This window comes from Papaver somniferum, chromosome 5 (genome assembly GCF_003573695.1).
Source record: "Papaver somniferum cultivar HN1 chromosome 5, ASM357369v1, whole genome shotgun sequence".
NCBI classification, from domain to species: Eukaryota; Viridiplantae; Streptophyta; class Magnoliopsida; order Ranunculales; family Papaveraceae; genus Papaver; species Papaver somniferum.
This window is the reverse complement of record NC_039362.1, coordinates 142,556,241-142,577,248: the sequence shown is the minus strand read 5'-3', so window position 1 is coordinate 142,577,248 and position 21,008 is coordinate 142,556,241. Positions and strand designations below refer to the sequence as shown.

Below are 21,008 nucleotides of genomic sequence, written 5' to 3'. Positions count from 1 at the left end.
ATGGACTTTTACTCATGATCAGACCCGCTGGAGTAGTCAAGGTTTTCTTGCCAAGTGTTAGTTGCCATTTCGCATGGGCCAATGGAGAATCTTTGCTTGTACTAGGCCAAATTATGATGCTAGTAGGCTTGATTATGCGCATCAAGTTGCAAGGCCAATCTTTAGAGATGGGAATCGGGGTGCCACCTTGGGAATCTGACGGTTGAGATTGAATAACTGTTGCTCTTCCCAGCTCAAATAAAACCGCAGAGAGGGTAGTTCCTTTTAGTTTCTCATGCAGTTTTTCATGAAAACAACTAGTTAACACTACCATTTCCTCCTGTCCTAAAGATATCCCAGCAGAATACTCCCTTTGAATCTTCAAGCTATATAATGTGATCAGATACCCCAAGATGTTAATCAGGGAGAACAAAAACGAGCCCGAGTAAGTCAGCCTTTGCATCAGGTTTGTTTTTCTGAGATTCAATCTAGTTTTGAGTATGATTTGTGTTCTAATGTTTAAAAGGCTAGAATGGGTGTTTAATTTGATAAAATTTTGAGAATTTGTATGAAATTTTTGTAGGATGGTATTGCAAGGGTGTGTGAAGGTTTTACTGGTATAAATGAGAATCAGTTGCACTATAATTCTGTTGCAAGTCTTGGCAGCGCAGGAACTGGAGATGAGAGAGATGTGCATGCATTTTCCGAGACTGGTAAATAACAGCAGAGGATCGAGCGAGGGCGTATCGAGAATGGGCATCTTGTGGGCGTTAAGGCCGACGAGTGATGAAGGAAGGTATTGTGTTGGTGGGTGACGAGAGGATTATATGTGGTGCTTCTCGACAGGTGTTCTTTGCTGCCCCAATTCCTGATGACGTCAAAGATCAGATTCGCATTAATGATATTCGTCCTCCCATTCCTGACAAGGTACTCTTCCCTAACCTGTTCATGCTTGCTCCAGCACTTAGGCAGATGGCTAAGGATGTGGCCGAAGTATCCCAGGAAGGAATTGGTGAAGTAACTCATCCGCATGAAATACCAGAAGAGGAAATTTTGATACCAGGGGTTGATTCTAGAATTGTGGGTCAGGTATATAGGGCTGCTAGAGCCAGTGCAATGCGTGGAGAGATACCTCAGCCTCCTGAAGTGCCAGCTGACGAAACCTTGCTACCTGGAGCTGATGCAAGAGTTGTAGCGAAGGTGTATCAAGATGTTGTGGCTAGAGCTGTCAAGGATGCATCCAATGGATCTGGAGATGCAAGCAAAATCTAGCCGGGTAGGCTTCAAAGAGCTGCACAGAGTGATGTGAGAAGTAATATACAAACAAACAGCTTTATTTTTTGGTTTGTACCATGCTACACAATTGCAGAACAAAGTGATGTTGGGTTTTAGAATTGTTTTTTTTTTTTGGTTAAGTCAGTGAGCATGTTAACATTTATGGTGTTTGAAACAATTATGTAATGCATCTCAACCATAGCTAGATTGGAGATATAAGAGGGCCAGTAAGCATACAAGGGTAGGGGCACCCAAGGATTACCTTGTTTCAGATTACAGAAATTACTAGATATAGGTGCATATTTATAATGATTTGAGTTGAATAAGCTTTTAAGAAGCTTTGGGTAGAATAACACATTAAGAAAGGGAGAGAGAGTTAGATACTTACCCCCAGACTGTGAAGCCAAGATTATAGACTGATACATACCAGGATGATGGTTTGTTGTAGCTAGAGATTTAAATTTTTGTAGCAAAAGGCCAGAAGAAACCTTGTAGTCCAATGTTGAATTTGTATCCATACCATAGAAGTACCCAATGTTGCAGCCATTGTGAGAGAAATAAGAAGGTCTGAAATTGAATAGAGCTGTAATAGATTTGATGTTTTTCTTCACATCCTCGAGAATGAGAGTAGTGAGTGTCGTGAAAACATCAGAGATCTGGGTATTTTTGATGATGAAGTGATTTTGGTAAATTTTGTGATGAGAAAAAAACTTTTGAGGAAAATCCCAAAAGGTTGGGTTTGGGTTTGTAGGATTTTGTAGTGCAGATGAGGGAGATACTTTTGTTCCTTGAAATTGAACGATTTGTTGCTTCTAATGCTAATTGAGAACTCTTCTGTGTAATGTAACTTGGTAATAAAATTGGGTTCAGAGTTTTCCATGGAAGGGGGAAACCCAGCTTCCTGGTTAGAGTGACTAGTGATTCGGTAATGTTCTGAGTGATTTGCGCCGATTGTGATGCTAGTGATGTTAGTAATTCTTGCGATTTTGGTAATTGCTGTGATTTTGGTGACCTTCTTCATCCGTTCTGTTGCTGGGAGGGGTGTTTGTGTGTGATTTGAGTGATTTGAGAAGTTTATGCAGTTGCAGTAACACTGAATCGAGAGATTAGAGGTAGCCATAGGACACAGGTGAAGAGAAAATCAGAATTGGTTAAGAAATTGCACCATCATAGAGCAGAAAGAGATCGGAGAAAGAGTGAAATTTGAAAAAGCGGTAACAGTTCCGGTAATAACTAGCCGTTGTAGAAGACCGTTGGAGGAAAAGGACACAGAAAAAACGATTAAATCTAGCCGTTGGAACTGCCGGCGGTGTTTAAGAGAGAGGAAAGAGGCGAGAGCATTTTTAGAGATTGTCACCTCGAAAGAAACTGTAAGATTATTTTTTTGTTTTTTTTTTTTTTCTTTTCAAAATGAAACATCCGAATTTCATAAAAGACCCTGTTTCCAGGGACTTGTGAATCAACTTGAAACGGGAATTGTACAGCCTCACTCATTAAAAGAAACAATGACACTTACATTTTATTTCTGGAAAAGAGGAAACGAAACAAAGAACAAAAAACTTTCAAAGAAACAAGCATACAGACAAGAAAAGAAAAAGGAAAGTACAAAAGAAGGAAACAGAAAACCGGAATATATATTGCCTTGGAAATTTTTGAATTTCCCCTCGTGTGCGCGATGCTGCAAGAAAGAGACTCTGCCTATTCTTTGATCTGTGTACCAGAGGTGTCGATCTTTTGTAAACGGCTCAATCCCTCCATTCCTCTCGGTAACGCAGTAAGATTGGGACAATAATACAGTCTCAACTTCTCCAATTTAAATAGATCAGTGATAGAGACAGGTAATTTACTAACCTCTGTATGTGAAATATTAAGGCTTCGCAGCTGCTTCCAGGCGCCAATGTTTTCAGGCAATTCTGTAAATTTTTTGCAATGAGAGACATCCAAAGTTTGCAAGTCGCAAAGCTCAGTAACTGACTCGGGAAACTTTGCTATTCCAGTGTACGAAACATCCAGGTGCCTCAAGTTTTTCATCAATCCAAGGTCTTCAGGAAGTTCAGAAAGAGAACAGCAATCATGTAATATTAACGTCTGCAGCTTATAGAGACTATTGATCAATCCATCATGTAGTGCATCAAGTTTCTGACATCTTGAGAGGTTGAGATATCTTAGATTTCTCAATTTTGAAATGGAAGCAGGTAACCTCTGAATCGATGAACCACTCAAATATAACACACGCAAATTCCTATTAGTAAACAAGCTCTGGATATTCTTACAATCGCCCGTTTCCGTGGCAACGAATGTTCGTAACTTGCTTGCACTACTCCCGGCTGCAGGAAACTCTTTTGGTTTATCTTCTTCGAAAACTAAACGCAAACGCCGCGCTGCAGATATTCTGGCTTCGTCGTCAGGTCTCAGTACTGAGTATTCTTTATCGTTAACAACACTACGTGAAAGATAATACACAAGATCATGCATCTTGCACTTACTAATTTCAGCAAACTCATCCTTTTCTAAATTTTGGAATAACGAATGAGACAGCAACTCGTTAAAATATTTGTTTCCAATATCTTCCATGGTTTCTCTAACAGCATTCCCAGTTGGAACAAGAAAGCCCTCTGCCATCCATAGTTGGATTAATGCTTCTCTATCAATCTCCCAACCCCTGGGGAACAGAGAACAGTAAGAAAAGCATTGTTTCAAATTTGATGACAAATGATTGTAACTCAGCTTTATTATTGGTCCTATTTTGTTATAGAAATCCTCATTTTCCATAATTTCCATGTCCCAGATTAAATTCCACTCATCATCTCTCTTTTTCATGTGCATCATATTTCCTAATATTTCCGCCGCAAGTGGTAAACCGCAACATTTTTTCGCTATTTCCCTTCCAATCCTCACCATCCCTGCGGTTCTCTGTGCTCCACCAGGAGAAAATGCTCTTTGCTCAATGATTGACCAACACTGATCTACTGATAAAGGTTCCAGATGGTGCGACGGGATGTTACCTTTGACGATATCTGCCACATGATTTTTACGTGTAGTAACCAGTATCTTACTGCCATCAGCACCATTTGGCAGACAATTTATCAGTTTTTCCCATTTCTCGTACTCCTCAAACCACAAGTCATCTAGCACTAGCAAATACTTTTTCTCTTTCAACTTACCTTGAAGATGCCTCACCCTTACATCAGGGTTTGAACCATTATCGTACTTAGTGCTATCAATGGATTCTAAGATATTTATTAAGATGTTGCTCAAATCGAACTCATCAGACACAGAAATCCATATGTTGAGATCGAAGTGTTTCTTTACTGATTCATCGCGGGAGACTAATTCAGCTAGTGTTGTTTTCCCTAGCCCCGCCATACCCACAATTGGTATGACTGATATTTTTTCATGTTCAGTTTCGCTGGATGAAGACTCAATCAACAAATCTACTAATTTCTTTTTATCATTTTCCCTGCCAATGATCTTTTCTAAATCAGTTATAGCGGCTGGGGCTCGTCGATTACTACGAACAATAGCAGTAGGGGTACGGCCAAATCTACTACCACCGCCACCACTACTCTTGTTACTATTTAAGGTTAAAAACACCTTGTCTTTAGCAATTAAATCCAAACTTCCATTTATATCTTTAATCCTATGAGCCATTTTTGTCTTAAAAATAATGTGATTGGAAGATGTAAAGAAAGCCTTTACCTTGAATAGCAGACTGTCCTGTACCTTCCGCCGCATGACTTCATATGAGAAGGCATCCAGTACATCATCAGCATCATAAGCAGCATCTTTAAGCTTTGTCAGCCAGATTCCGACAGCCTTCTCGGTTACTTGGCAATTTTCAGCATCCGATGTTACAGCAGCAATCATCTCCAAAGTGCTTCTCAGCTTTTCGAGGTCGTCTTTAACAGCCCAAACCAAAGCAATCTCATTAGCAATAACAGCAGTCAACCCTTTCAATATCTCCGTGGCTCCACTAACAAGAATCGCTTCAGCCATTTCGATGCCGTTAAGTGGGTATGGAAATATAACAACCAGCTGAAATTTGGAGTATCTAGCTAGAGAGATTGAATATATGATTGGGTTTTGCTTTGGGTGATAATGATATGATGAAGATGTAGGAATGAATATGAAGAGAAAGAGAGAAGACTTTTTATTTAGTCGTCTCCAAGTCAAGTTCTTTAATATATTTCCATCCCCGCAGCTTTTTCCTACTCATTAAGAAATGAATATTATAGCAATGAGAACATGGAATTTGGCTGACACGATCGGTTGTTGAACGTGCTCCATCTGCAACTACACCGTTGAAAAACTGAGCCCAATAATTTTGTTGATGGGGAAGTTGCATTGAGGCGTTTTTAGAAGCACTACACCTACAATGAATATACTCATAGTATATGAATTTCCAAACTGAGGAGGGTACCAACCGAACATGGAGTCCAAAACTGAATTTCCCTGAGTCAGAGAGAGAAACTTGACATTTCTGATCAACCAAAGAAGTTCTCATTTGTGGATGAATCAAAGAATGGTACTCCATAATCCTGACATTCTCTAGAAACCCAGGAATTGTGAAAGCAGAAACCCCGCTCCAATCAAACATTTCCCTTCTTCCACATCGGGGTGAGAGAGAGAAATCATCAGAAGAAAACCCATTCCTATTTTCAGATTTATCATCAGGATTTAAGAGTTTTACTTATCCCGTTGCCATGGAGGAGAGTGAGAGAGAGAGAGTGTGTGCATAACAAGACAGGCAAACGAAGGTTTCAAAACTTTGCTTTCGTTTTTATTTTGCTTGCAAAGTTTAGTCCCACATAGTGTAGATTACAGTACCTCCTTTGGTTTATATGCCACAAGGTCAACCTAACTAGCATCGAGTCAAACAAACGTACAGGATCTGCAGTTTGACGTCGTAGCTAGCTCTTTGCGTAGATGTTTGGTGCCCGGGAATCCAGTCAATCACGTTCCGATTGTTTCCCAAGTTATTTTTCTTGTTCTGTTCTACCTATGCTGTGCCTCAATTTTTTTTTTTTTTTTTGTTCTACCTGTGCTGGGAAGCTGATTTTGATTTTTGACCTTCAACTGGGATACTATAAATCCCAAATAGACATTGATTGACTCAAATCTCATAAAAATCATGAGAATTTGAATATCTCTTGGTGCATTTTATTAAACTTTCAAATCAGAGAAACAAGCACACAGACGAGAGAAAACATATGGTAGAAAAGAAAAAAGGACTGAAAATGAAAACTTCAAATTTCGCCTTGCTCGCCTTAGTACGTGATGCTTCAATAAAGGAGATTCTTGCTAATCTTTAATCTGGGTACCAGAGGTGTCAATCTTCAGTAAACAGCCCAATCCTTCAATTCCTCTTGGTAACGCTTTAAGATTAGGACAAGAGTGCAGTCTCAACTTTGCCAATTTATGGAGATCAATGATGGAGGTTGGTAATTTACTAACCTCCGTATGCGAAATATCAAGGCTTCGCAGCTGTTTCAAGGCTCCAATGTTTTCGGGCAATTCTGCAAAAACTTTGCAATAAGAGATATTCAAAGTTTGCAAGTCACTCAGCTTAGTAACTGACTTAGGCAACTCTTTTTATTCCTGTATACGAAACATCCAGGTGCCTTAAGTTTTTCATCAATCCAAGGTCTTCAGGAAGTTCAGAAAGAGAACTGCAATCATGTAATATTAATGTCTGCAGCTTATACAGACTATTGATCAATCCATCATGTAATGCATCAAGTTTCTGACATCTCGATAGGTTCAGATATCTTAGAAGTCTCAATTTTGAAATGGAAGCAGGTAAGCTCTGAATCGTTGAACCACTCAGATATAACACGCGCAAATTCCTATTAGTAAATAAGCTCTCGATATTCTTACAATCTCCCATTTCCGTGGCAACAAAAGTTCGGAGCTTACCTGCATTACTCGCTGCTGCTGGAAACTCTTTTTCTTTATCTTCTCCAAACTCCAAACGCAAACGCCGCGCTGCAGAAATTTTGGCTTCCTCGTCAGGTCTCAATACTGAGTACTCATTTTCACAAACAACAGTACGGGAAAGATAATACACAAGATCATGCATCCTGCACTTGTCAATTTAAGCAAACTCATCCTTTTCCACATTCTGGAACAACGAATGAGACAACAAATCGTTAAAATATTCGTTTCCGATATCTTCCAAGGGAGTTTCTCTGCTAGGTGCTACAAGGAAGCCTTCTGCCATCCACAGCTGTATTAAGGCTTCTCTTTCAATATCCCAACCCCTGGGAAATAGAGTACAGTAAGAAAAGCATTGTTTCAAATTTGATGACAAATGATTGTAACTCAGCTTTATTATTGGTCTTATTTTTTGGTTATAGATAGCCTCTTGTTCCAGAATCTCTATGTCCCTAATTGAAACCCATTGCCGCTCTTCCTTTCTCAAGCGCATAACATTACCTAATATCTCTGCCGCAAGTGGTAAACCGCAGCATATTTTTGCTATATCCTTTCCTATCTTCACCATATCTTCGGTTTCCGGTGGTCCACCAGCGGCAAATGCTCTTTGCTTAATGATTGACCAGCACTCATCATCTGACAAAGGTTTCAGATGGTGTGACGGAATGTTCCCTTTGACGATGTTTGCTACATGATTTTTGCGTGTAGTCACCAGTATCTTGCTTCCTTCAGAACCATCCATCAAACAGTTTTTCAGTTTTTCCCATTTGTCATGTTCCTCATTCCATAAGTCATCGAGTACTAGCAGATACTTTTTCACATCAACATTTATTACCTTATCAGATTTGTCGTTATCAATGTATTCTGAGATATCTCTTAAAACATTGTTCAAGTCGAAATCATCAGTGACACAAACCCATATGCTGAGATCAAAGTTTTCCTTGATTAATTTGTCAGGGAAGACTAGTTCAGCTAGTTTTGTTTTTCCTAATCCTGCCATCCCAACAATTGGTATGACCGGTGTTTTTTCATTATTACGGTTTGATGAAGAAGCTGTTGGTGACTTGATTAACAAATCTAATATTTTCGTTTTATCATTATCCTTGCCAACGATTGTTTCTAGATCACTTACAAAGGCTGGGCCTCGTAGATTAGCACGAGCAATACTAGTTGTGGTACGGAAAACTTTACCACCACCACCAGAACGCAAGTTAAAAGCTTCTTTTTCCTTAGCAATTCCATCCAAATTCCCATTTATATCTTTAATCTTATGAGCCATTCTTGCTTTGAAATAAAGGTGATTGGAAGATGAAAAGAAATCCTTTACCTTGAATAACAGACTGTTCTTTCCATCTCCCCGCATGACTTCGTATGAGAACGCATCTAGTACATCGTCAGCATCATAAGCAGCATCTTTAAGCTTTATCAGCCAGAGTCTTATTGACTCCTCACTTGCTTGACGCGCTTCAGCGTCTGAAGTTACAGCCCCAATCATCTCCAAAGTGTTTTTAAGCTTTTGAAGGTCGTCTTTAACAGCCCAAACCAAAGCAATCTCTTGAGCAATAACAGCAGCCAACTTGTTAACAATTTCTGTGGCACCACTAACAAGAATTGCTTCAGCCATTTCGATGTCGTTAAGTGAGTGGGAAATGCAATCAGCTGAAATATAAAATATCTAGCTGCGGAGATTGAAGATCTGATTGGGTTTTGATTTGAAGATTTGGGAATGAATACGTAAATACAGGAGAGAAACTTTCTATTTGGATCTCCAACTAGTCTTCTCCAACTAGTTATGAGATATCCTAACACATGTACAAAATGTCTAGATTATCTTTTAACTAAAAAAAAAACTTAAAAATCGTAGAAGTGATTTTACGTTCAAGTTTGGATTAATTCCAACATTAGAATTTTATTCGCATGTAGTTTTACAGTCCAGGTTTGGATTAGTTCCAACCATAGAAGCTCATTTTACGTCCAGATTTCTTTTAATTCCAACTGTAGAATCTGATTTTACGTCCAATTTTCTTTTAATTCCAACCGTAGAAGTGATTTTACGTTCAGGTTTGAATTATTTCCAACCGTAGAAGTGATTTTACGTCCGAGTTTGGATTAATTCCAACCGTATAATTTTATTTGCATGTAGTTTTATGTCCAGGTTTGAATTAGTTCCAAATGTAGAAGCTCATTTTACGTCCAGGTTCTTTTTAATTCCAACCGTAGAATCTGATTTTATGTCTAGTTTTCTTTTAATTCCAACCGTAGAAGTGATTTTACGTCCAGGTTTGGATTATTTCCAACCGTAGAAGTGATTTTACGTCCAGGTTTGGATTATTTCCAACCGCAGAAGTTTATTTTACGGGCAGTTTTTCTTCCCACAAAAACTGTCCCAGAATTCACCAAGTATACAACAAAATTCATTAATTTAATTTTTTATCTAATTAAATTAAATTAAAATTAACTAAATAAGAATTGTTTAGTCATTATAAAATTATTTTAGATAAGAGATTTTTAATATTACTTATGAGTAACTCATTTTTGTCCTATTAGATGACGCTCCTCTAATGAAATATGACACCCAATAATAACCTTCTTTTTATATTTTCATCCCACTATTTGTTGGATTGTTTTCATATCTATTAAGAAATGAATATTACAGTATTGACAACACGGAATTGGGCTGGCACGGAGAACTGTAGAACGTGCTTCACCTGCACTGCCTGGTGTAAAAATTTTCACATTATGCCAAAGGGCTAATAGCAACAACAATGGGAAGCGGAGGGGATTTTTAAAGAATCCTATTACTGGGCCTTTAAAGCGGATGGGAATTTGGGGGTTGGACAGGGTCATGAAGTACCTAATTTGCTCTCAATTTAATTAGTGTTAATTAAAATTAGTCAATGATTAACTAAACTAATTATCCGCCTAAATCTTTTAAAAATCTTCTTTTTCTTTTGATTTAGAAGAAGGAGAAGGATGACCAACAGTTTGGAATAAACTGATGAAAAACATCCTGAAAATAGTAAGAAAAGCCTTATAAATTTCTCCCGGTCACAATTTTGTTGATTCAAATCTTTCAAAATCAGGATCAAAATTTGGGTTTTCCAACAATTACCGCTGGGATGTAGTACTCGTCCTAACCGTGAATACCGTTTACGGTTAGGAATAAAAGGATTCAAAACCGGAAACAACAATTTACGATTGGGAATTGAAGAAGTCATGGCAGTAAGCACTTCCAGGATCACTTGTGTCTGCAAGGGCTAGGTTCAAATTGCGGCGAGATTTTCCTAGCATTTTTCGCAGCCGAAGCTCATGTTACGGCTTGGAATATCTGGTCGTAGTCAACCTGTGATTTTTTTTCTTATTATCATCAAAACAAGTTAAACTAGTTTTTTTCTTATTATTTTTTTCCTAAGTTATTACTTACGACGGCTAAGAAATCCTAACCGTGAACAACTAATTACAACTAGGAAATAAAATCTTCCCAACCGTATACCTATTTGACGGCTAGAAATTCTATTTTTCTACCGGTAATATAAGATTTACGGTTGGGAAAATAAGAACTCCCAACCGTAAACAACTTCAGAAACTGATTTTTTTTACCCGAATACAACCGAATCAGAGTTCTTTGTCGTTCACAAGAGAAAATAAATAATGTGTTTCCTTTATTTTTTTTTATTTTTATGATCATCATTTTCATCATGATCAAATTATGATCATCATATTCATCGTGATTTATGAATGAGAAGAGAAGGAGGAGAAGATAATAGTTTTGGTTTTCTTTAATTATCATCATCATCATGGTGACATCATGATCTTCATGGTCATCACGATTTATGAACAAGAAGACTGAGACGATAATAGTTTTAGTTTTCTTTTTTATGATCACCGTGATGAAATTATGATCATCGTCTTCATCACAATTGGTGAATGAGAAGATAATTGATTTAGCTTTTTATTTTTAATGAATACTGAGATTCTGGTTTATTTATGTGTAGGGGTAAATTGTACTTTTTATACGGATTAGGTCCCTTATCCATGGTTTGGTTTTAAATATCATTTTAAGCCACCAAAAACTCAGCCCCTACGGCCCTAATAATAAGATTTTTTTTAAAACAAATTCAAGGAGCATCTCCTAGAAGGGGCCATAGGGGTTCCACAATGGTTTATCCTACTTTTTATTGCAAGAGAAAAGAACAAACCAGGTAAGGGACCAGTAATAAAACAAAGCAACAGGATTGATTGAAACTGATAACACCCATACCTTATAGTAAGCCAAATCCATGTTGCTCAGTTCCAAATTCATCCGAGCAGCTGCTTGTGAATCTGAAGCAACCCATAGAACCATTTCGGACAACCATGATTTCTGCCGTGAAGATTTTCTTAACGTTTGTATCCATTGTTACGAACATGATAAGAGTTTGATCAAACTTGTAAACCAGCAACAATTGTTACTCTGATGTTGGTAATATTGGGTATACAAGTTAAGAAAAATCCGATGGATTGCCAGTTTTTAAAACATTGGATTCATCAGGGAAATTAAGTGCTCAGAAGATTCATTGTGAAGTTAGGGATTTATTGTTTTTTTTTTATTAGTGCTAGAAGGAAGAATTTGAGGTTCAACAAAAGGAAAATCAATAATCATGGATGGGAGTCCGACTCTTACCGGTACCGTAGTTAGCAATTTGGCATACCGAGAAAGTTCAGGACGTGTGTGATTTGGGAACGATTTAGAACGATATATGTACGTATATAATTCCATTGTGAGATATAAATTCGGAATAAAAAATTCAGCACAAATTATGGATAAGTTTTATTTTAGAATAGAATTTATGTAATAAATATAAAGTATATGCATACTAAACAACCAACGAGGCGGGAAAATTTTTGATGTGGGAGAATATTGGATGTGGGCGTGTGGGACTAATGAGGTGCTGCCACTTGTATACTTTTTTAACCGTTTTTTTTACCAAATAAGTATCAGTCTTTCTACTCCAACTATACCCTTCCCAAAATCTCTCTAGTCAATTAAGAGAATAATACATTTCCTAAATTAATGTGAATGTAGTTTCCTAATCAATAAAAAGTCTTGCATCCTTAATTAACGTTGACTACTTACAAGCTAAAAGTAAGAAAATAAAGAACAAGATCTTATTCGGTTGTAACTTTTTTTGTGTGTGTTTACAGAATGGGAGAGCAAGAGAAGTTGTATCCATTTGATTTGAATGAATCTAGTTATCTAGATGAGGTTGTTCGGGATGGAGCGCAAGAGAAGCATTATTCAGTTGATTCGAATGAAATTAGTTGTCCAAGCGAAGTTATGGTGACAGAAAATGGCTATGATGTGGTTGTTCGGACTAATCCCGAAGACATTACTGTTATTGAGGAGGCTACGGGGATGATATCACTATGATTGGGAAAATATTTAAGTCGGAAGATGATGCATATGAATTTTATAATGTTTATGCAAGAAGTGTCGGTTTTAGCGTGAGGAAACATTGGGCTTCGAAAAGAAAAGTAGACAAAAAAATTATTGGAAGGACATTTTGTTGCTCATGTGAAGGCCAGCGGGAAAAACATACAAGAAGAACACCAACTAAACCTCGGGGAGTGACGAGAACAGGTTGTATGGCAAGAATGAAAATTAAAATCAATGACAATGAAAACTATTATGTTGTGGAATTTCTGGACGATCATAACCATGAGCTTGCATCTTCAGATAAGGTGCATTTGTTGCGATCACAAAGAAAGATACTACCTGCTCAAGCTACTTTAATAAACAATATGATTTCCAGCGGATTTGGATCAACTAGGATTTTCTCGTATATGAGCGAAGAAGCAGGAGGGCCACAAAATCTTAATTTTACTCAAGAAGACTGTAATAATTTGGCGCAAGGAAAACGCATTGAATGGATGAAAGCGGGAGATGCACAACTTCTTTTAGACTACTTCCAAGCGAAGCAAAAAGAAAATAAGTCTTTTTTTTACACTATTCAACCTGACGAAGAAGACCGTATTATGAATATTTTCTGGTGCGATGCAAAATCTAGGCTAGATTATAGTGCATTTGGAGATGTTGTGTGTTTTGACACTACATTCAAAACCAATGGTTATGACTTGCCATTTGCACCAATCGTGGGGTGAACAATCATGGTCAGACTATACTATTTGGAAGTGATTTATTAAAGGATGAGAGTACACGTTCATTCGTATGGTTGTTTGAAACATTCCTCATAGTAATGGAAGGAAAAGAGATGAAAACTATATTTACTGATCAGGCCAGCCAAATTGCCAACGCAATTAAACAGGTATTCCCTAATGCTCATCATCGTCTCTGCTTATGGCATATTTTCCAAAATGCTGCGAAACACTTATCACATATTTTTGGCATTCATGAATCATTTTTAAGTGATTTTAGAAAATGTATTTATGATTATGAGACTGAATATGAGTTTCTATCAAGCTGGGAACAACTGCTTGAAAAATATGAGTTAAAGGATAACAAATGGTTGAACAAGTTATTCAAGTTACGTGAAAAATGGGCACAAGTATATGGCAGAGAGCATTTTTGCGCTGGTATGACAACCACTCAAAGAATTGAGAGCATAAATAATTACTTCAAAAAATATTTCAAGAAGAAACAAATTCTTCGAGAGTTTGTGGGTCAATTTGATAAAGCAGTTGCTGCTCGGCGCGAAAAAGCCATAAAAGCAGATTACAAATCTATGGCAACGAAGCCAAACTTGACGTCAGTATGGGAAGTAGAAGAAAAATCATCTAAAATATATACTAGTAAGATTTTCAATGAATTCCAGATGCAAGTTAAGAGGCTCATTGACCTTGAATTCAAACTTGATAGTGATGATGGAACAACTAGCATATACAAAGTATCATCCTATATTGGAAAACGAGCACCTCGCACGGTACGTATCACTTCCTCTACCCTTACATTCCAGTGTAGCTGCAAAAAGTTTGAGTTCTTTGGCATATTATGTGCGCATATTTTGAAAGTACTGCGTCATTTGAAGATTTCCGATCTTCCATCAGAATACTACTTGAAAAGGTGGACGAAAGATGCATCAAATAGTATAGTTATTGATTCTCAAGGAAATAGTTTAATGGTTGATTGTGATCCATCTTTGTCAGCACGTTATAGTGAGTTGTCACACTTAGCGTTATCTATAGCTAAAACAGGTTGTATAAATGAGGAAGCAAGTATATTTGTAAAACAGGCGTTGTTGCGGGTTCTTGAAGAGACAAAATCTCTTTCGACAGCCCAGCCTAATAACGTCGGAGTTGATCGCGAAAAGAATTTGCTTGAAATAAGCGATGAAGATGAAGATCTTCCACAGGGGAACACAACACTAAAAGATCCCATTCGAAAGAAAACAATAGGGGAGTCTTCTGCGAGACATAAAGATCTTATGGAGGTGGGGAAAAGGGAAAAGAATGGGAAAAAAGGAAAAATGACTAAGAACAAAAAATGATTAGTTGTTTCCAAAATTTACAGCATTTTTTACATTTGATTGCTACTTCCATTCATTTATATTTTTTTCGTAACGTTATTCATGGAGATGCTTTCTATTCACTTTATTACGTGGTGGATATCAAACTCTTTTTTTTTTTTACACATTGTTATGCTCGATGGGACGATGCCATTTTATATCACTTGTTTTTATTTAAATTTATAGCAGAATCTTGTTTCACACCCAAGCTAATACCCAATGTCCATCGAGCAATAGGTGGTCCTGATGATTGGGATACCTCCAAAGTATGAATAAGCTCAATCCTGTTATTGGAACTAGCAGCCGTAAACGCTCTCAGTAAGCACGTTCGTCGTCACCGCCTGTGACACAATGGGTGAACAAAGGCCTCAAAAGATATCCCGTGTTGCTCTCCCATTCTGTAAACACACACAAAAAAAGTTACAACCGAATAAGATCTTGTTCTTTATTTTCTTAATTTTAGCTTGTAAGTAGTCAACGTTAATTAAGGATGCAAGACTTTTTATTAATTAGGAAACTACATTCACATTAATTTAGGAAATGTATTATTCTCTTAATTGACTAGAGAGATTTTGGTAAGGGTATAGTTGGAGTAGAAAGACTGATACTTATTTGGTAAAAAAACGGTTAAAAAAGTATACAAGTGGCAGCACCTCATTAGTCCCACACGCCCACATCCAATATTCTCCCACATCAAAAATTTTCCCGAACGAGGCGTACGTGGAACACTAGTTAAGCACCACTTCTCCTATACTATGAGTCATTTGAATCTCAACGTCAACAATTCTTGAAGGAGGTCGAACAAATCGTAACATATTCGCCCAAACCGGGGTCATAACAAAAAATTTAGGAGTTGGAAATAAAAATAAGATAATATATATTTAAACTTGTAAATAAAAAAAAACTACACGAAAATACCGCATTTCAAAATATTGATCTTCGAAGCTTTCTCAATGTGTAAACAATATAACTACATAATCAATTCATTATTGAATTTCAGTAAACCCTAACCGAACATTTATCAATATACCAATAATTATATTTAATATCGCCTCACCTGGTTATTTTTTGTTATTCATATTGGAGATGTTGAGCAATTATTATTTTCAGTTGTGAGTTTAAGTATGTATAAAATTAAAAGTATCCAGGTGTTGATGGTGGTTTTTAGCTTAGGGTTAAAATCGTAAAACCGTACAACTGACATGACATCACTATGACCATTAGCACATTTATTGAATCGATCAGCATGCCTAAGTAAGAATTACCAGGGTACCTATTTTTTATGTGTCATGTTCCACGGCAGAACCCTTAACATTGACCGACATCATCTATGCCAAACCCTAATTCTCATGATACCGCGTCAAGGAATGCCAACCATGCCAGTCGCACCACTGTGCCAATGGAAAACCATGCCAGCCACATATCCGCGCCAAGGCATGTCAACCATGTCAGTCGCACCACTGTGCCAATGGCAAACCATGCCAGCCACATCTCCGCGCCAAGGAATGCCAACCATGCCAGCCGCACCACTGTGCCAATGGAAAACCATGCCAGCCATATCTCCGCGCCAAGGCATGCCAACCATGCCAGCCGCACCACTGTGCCAATGGCAAACCATGCCAGCCACATCTCCACGCCAAGGCATGCCAACCATGCCAACCCCACCATTGTGCCAATGGCAAACCATGCCAGCCACATCTCCACGCCAAGGCATGCCAACCATGCCAGCCGCACCACTTTGCCAATGGAAAACCATGCCAGCCACATCTCCGCGCCAAGGCATACCAACCATGCTAGCCGCACCATGTGCCAATGGCATGCCAAACCCTTGGCCCCACCATGCCAAGCCAACCGCACCTTTCCTTGGCCCCAACCATGCTAGCCGCACCATGCGCCAATGGCATGCCAAACCCTTGGCCCCACCATGCCAAGCCAACCGCGCCTTGCCTTGGCCCCAACCATGTTAGCCGCACCATGCGCCAATGGCATGCCAAACACTTGGCCCCGCCATGCCAAGCCAACCGCACCTTGCCTTGGCCCCACCATGCCAAGCCGTCCGTACCAAACCCTTTCCCCCACTATGCCAACCCATTCGCGCCATTGGCCTTGGCCCCACCATGCCGGCCTTCCCCATGCGGCTACCAAAACGAAGGCGTGCGACGATCAATGGCCACCCTTCCATCCTGGATCCAAATCCTAGCCGTCCAAGGTCGCCAAACAACGCATGGTAACCTTTGGCCCAAAATCCTAGTTTTGGCCACGCAAAACCGCGCCAAGGCATGCCATGCCACATGTGCCAATGGCATGCCAACCGCCTTGTCGCGTCATACCATTCCGGTCTTCCCTATGTGGCTACCAAAATGAAGGCGTGCGATGATCAACGGACACCCTTCCATCTTCGATGCAAATCTTAGCCGTCCAAGGTCGCCAAACAATGTACGGTAGCCTTTGGACCAAAACCCTATTTTTGGCCACGCCAAACCGCGCCAAGGCAGGCCATGCCACATATGCCAATGGCATGCCAACCACCTCACCGCGCCATACCATTCCGGCCTTCCCTATGCGTCTACCAAAACGAAGGAGTGCAATGATCAACGACCACCCTTCCATCTTAGATGCAAATCTTAGCCGTCCAAGGTCGCCAAACAACGCATGGTTGATGAGTGCTAAAAAGTGCATATTTCTATATTTTTTTATTGGCAATTAACTCATCTTTTGTGCTCTAATTCTCCATTTTATCCCATATTCTGTATTTTCATTGTTTTCAAGAATAAATACTTTTCTTAATTAATTTTGTATTTTTAGGTTCTAAATAAAGTTTGGATGGAATTACGGAGCGAAAAGAGCAGAAAAGTGGTGGAAGCCGATAGGAATCACGCAAGGAAGCCGCGAGGAATGTTGTGCACAAGACCAAAAGGCTAGAAATGGGCTTAACAAGGAAGAATTGTTCTTAAAGAAGATATGGGCTTGGCATACCCAAGGCCCAAAACCCTTACCCAAACCCATTTCCAATATCCATACCCGTCTCCTTCGTCAGCCGTCAGATTGGATCACATCTGAATCCAATGGTCGCAGCATCGCCAGTACATCAAAGTCTGAAGCTCCTGTCTAACACTACAACACCTAACTCCATCTTGAGTCGTCAGTTTCGTTGTATCAGGCATCCGACGGTCGATACCAGCCTCTTCACTTGTAGCCGTTAGATCAATCTATCATTTCCGCATCCCACGGCTTAGCTTCGCGAATCATCGAGACTTGATGCAACCGCTCAACACCCAAACACCTAACCCTATACCCAAAACAGAACCAAACAGCCCCTACCCCAAATTCCATCGATCCCATCTTCTCCCTCACCGTCTGCAGAGAAAACTCTGCCATCGCCACCATCCCTAGCCGCCTTCTCCTCTGCCATACCCACTCTACTTCACCAACTACAGAAACCCATCATCACCACCAACCTTCCCTACTAACTATCAATCGATTTTATCGATTTCACACCCCTTTTCTCACTGTTGGCGTGTGAAAGTGGTGAAATAGGATGATGGCTATGAAGCTAGAGCATGGAGAGGAAGAGGAGCAGCAACAGCAGTATGGGTAAGCAATTTTCCCATCAATTTCTCGAATTTTGTTGTAACCCTAACCCTAAATGTTGATTTGGGAATTTGGGGGAAAATTGTAAACCCTAATTTTGGGTATAAATAGAAGGCTTGTGTGTTGTGTTGAAGATATGCCTGGGCTAGCCAGTGCTTCACCCAAGAGGACTGGAATAGCCAGTGCCTCAAGGGTTAGTTCTTAGTTTAAATTATTTTGTAAATTTCAATTGTATTTGTCCCATCCATGCTCTGATCTTGTTGTGCTTGAACTGTCTAGGATTGAATATCCTTTTAGGTTGTTAAAACACTAAGCAAGCTTCTCTGTGGGTAGTTGCAGTGTGAGAGCCCCAACTACTACTAGGATTAGATTCATCTTAGTGTTCTTGGTAATCTTTCTAGACCAACCCTTAGATGAACAGCCGGCTTTGAACCGCAACTGTCATCTAGTTATTCAGAGAGCCTAGAAGCTGACTGATAACTAACAAGGGACAAGAACATAGTTGGAGAACTTAGCTTAGGAAAAGGGTGGATTCAAGATCTTAGTCCCTTCTATACTTCACTGACTTTGTTTCTTTATCACTGCCTGTGTTACTGCCTTGGTTTCTTTGCCACTATCACTCTTTGTCACTCACTGTCACTGTCACTCTTTGCTTCATTAGTTCACTGCTTAGAGAATTAGCTTAGGAAACTTCAACTCACACCCTAGTCCCTGTGGATTCGACCCGTATTTGCACAAGCTACAATCGACACCGTGCACTTGCGGTTAACAAGTAGGCTTCCTCTTTGCTCTTATTTTCTTACATCCTTTAAAGCCTACCAAGTTTTTGGCGCCGCTGCCGGGGACTGGTGCTGTGTAGTTGAAAAGAAAAAAAAATAAAAAAAAAAATAGTGTACCTGTCTTAGTGTAACTTAGCCTATTGTATTTGTAACTTAGTGTTTTGATGTTGTAACTTAGTATAACTATATTAGTGTAATAGTTTTAGTATAACTTAGCTATATTAGTATAACTGCATCTGTAACTTAGTGTAGCTTTTAGTGTAACTTAGCTTTAGCTGTAACTGTAGTTATGCATCTCCTGCATCCATATCTGCATCATTTAGCATCTGCATCTTAGCTGTAAGCATTGCATCCATTGCATCCATATCTGCATACCTGCATCATCTCTAGTTTGCATATTGTCATCATAACTTGCATCTGTCACTTGCATATCATTGCATGCCTGCATCTTGCATTTGCATCTGTGTTTGCATCCTTGCTCTTCAGATTTGCTCATTGCCTGTAGCTTTGCCATGCCCTGTAAGCATGATGCTCTGCAGCCTTGCTTCATCTGCAGCATTGCCCTGTGGCCTAGCACCTATAACATTGCCTTGTCTGAAACTTGCTGCCTGAGCATACTTGTTATTTTCTTGCTGTGCTGCTTGCCCTTTTTCCCCATTGCTTCTTGGCCTCACCCATTTGCTTCAAAGAGACTGATCTTCTCTTTTGAGCCAACAGGTGCTGCTACAGCCAGCCTCTGGTGCTGCTGCTGTTTTCTGTGTTGCTGTTGCTGCTGTCTTGCTGCCTCCTACTGCTGTTGTTTCTTCTTCTTGTTGATGTTGCTGATGAGCCTCTGGTGCTCTTGTTGAAGTTGCTGTTGCTGTGAACTAAGCCCAACTGGGCTGTGCAACTAAAACAGAACAGCTGGGATGTGCTACAAGAGTAAGCCTGAACTGTGGGCTTGACCCAAACAAAAGTTGACAACCATTTTCAAACCCAGTTGCACTTCTTTTTGGGTTGTGTAAATTCTAAAAGTGATTATGAGCTTGTGAATTGGACTGTGGACTTAGTTACATTTTGGGCCTCAAACTGAAATTTGTTTAAACTGTGGGCTCCAACCATTCGTGGGCTTAGACTCAACTGAAATTTAGACCCCTACATTGTGAGCTTAGACCCAGACCAAAAATTTGAAAAACGTTTTAAAGTTTTAAAACCCAGCTGGGCCTCGCATTCCAGTTAACTGCTAGCCCAAAAACCCAACTGTTTCTGAACTCTGGGCTTGTTTCTGAACTGTGGGCCTGAACCAAACTTCAAGTGGGCCAAACTTTCAAAATTCCAAAAAACCAACGGTGAGATTTACTCACCAACAATGGGCCTAAGAATCAAAGTTTTTAAAACAAATTTGGGCTCCAAAAACAACCCATCTGGGATTCAGAGCAAGCTTTGCCCCAAACAGTTGGGCTCTTTTATTCAAAACCTTTTGCTGGGCTCAATTCAAACTGATTCGTTGGGCTTCACTTCACACTCAGCTAGGCTTCATTTTTCACAGCAGTTGTGGGTTGTTTTCAAATTTCTAGTGGGCTGTGCATTCTTCCACCAATTTGGGCTTGCTCCCGATTTTAAAACCAAATTTTTCTTTTCAAAACCCATTAAAAACCAAATGATTCCCTAAAAACCAAAAGTTTCCCATAAAAACCAAATGATTCCCACAAAATCAAATGTACGTTAGAATTTTCTTGTATATACTCCAGTAGATAAAATTTTTAAATCCTATGCTTCTTTTGTACATATTTTGCTAATCCAATATGATCTCGGCTGAAATATGTTGGATTTTTTCCTTGAATAACGGAGTTCTAATTTTGCTTTCGCCGTCAAATCGGGTATTCTCTTTCCTTTTTCTCTACTCAGCATAATCCTCTTCGTATGTTATAATTCTTTTCATATTTTGAAACATTGAGGACAATGTTTA

The 21,008-nt window shown here is 39.2% G+C and overlaps 3 protein-coding genes across 3 annotated transcripts; 1 reads left to right on the top strand and 2 right to left on the bottom strand.

Moving 5' to 3' along the window:
- Positions 1 to 2,747: 2,747 nt before the first annotated feature.
- Positions 2,748 to 7,579, bottom strand: LOC113279764 (putative disease resistance RPP13-like protein 1). Its single transcript, XM_026528433.1, has 5 exons — positions 6,861 to 7,579; positions 5,679 to 5,906; positions 5,554 to 5,624; positions 3,385 to 5,462; positions 2,748 to 3,342 (listed from the first exon to the last, which is right to left on the bottom strand). Exons 1-5 carry the CDS (start codon positions 7,331 to 7,333, stop codon positions 2,953 to 2,955), a joined length of 3,240 nt encoding a protein of 1,079 aa, XP_026384218.1. The 5' UTR covers positions 7,334 to 7,579; the 3' UTR covers positions 2,748 to 2,952.
- LOC113279763 (putative disease resistance protein RGA3) lies at positions 7,349 to 8,812 on the bottom strand. Its single transcript, XM_026528432.1, has one exon. The coding sequence runs from the start codon at positions 8,810 to 8,812 to the stop codon at positions 7,349 to 7,351; it is 1,464 nt and encodes a 487-aa protein (XP_026384217.1).
- A 4,612-nt stretch (positions 8,813 to 13,424) lies between these two features.
- On the top strand, positions 13,425 to 14,672 carry LOC113279762 (protein FAR1-RELATED SEQUENCE 5-like). Its single transcript, XM_026528431.1, has one exon. It carries the CDS (start codon positions 13,425 to 13,427, stop codon positions 14,670 to 14,672), a length of 1,248 nt encoding a protein of 415 aa, XP_026384216.1.
- Positions 14,673 to 21,008: the final 6,336 nt, after the last annotated feature.

Bases quoted from the DNA above. Each gene is read 5' to 3' on its own strand.
- LOC113279764 (XM_026528433.1), bottom strand. From the start codon at position 7,333: ATGCATGATCTTGTGTATTATCTTTCCCGTACTGTTGTTTGTGAAAAT. The intron at 5,463-5,553 runs GTGTAGTTGCAG...CTTAATGAGTAG, and splicing joins TTGGGCTCAGTTTTTCAACG to GAAAAAGCTGCGGGGATGGA. The intron at 3,343-3,384 runs GCACTACATGAT...TATAAGCTGCAG, and splicing joins CAAGATGTCAGAAACTTGAT to ACGTTAATATTACATGATTG.
- LOC113279763 (XM_026528432.1), bottom strand. From the start codon at position 8,812: ATGGCTGAAGCAATTCTTGTTAGTGGTGCCACAGAAATTGTTAACAAG.
- LOC113279762 (XM_026528431.1), top strand. From the start codon at position 13,425: ATGGAAGGAAAAGAGATGAAAACTATATTTACTGATCAGGCCAGCCAA.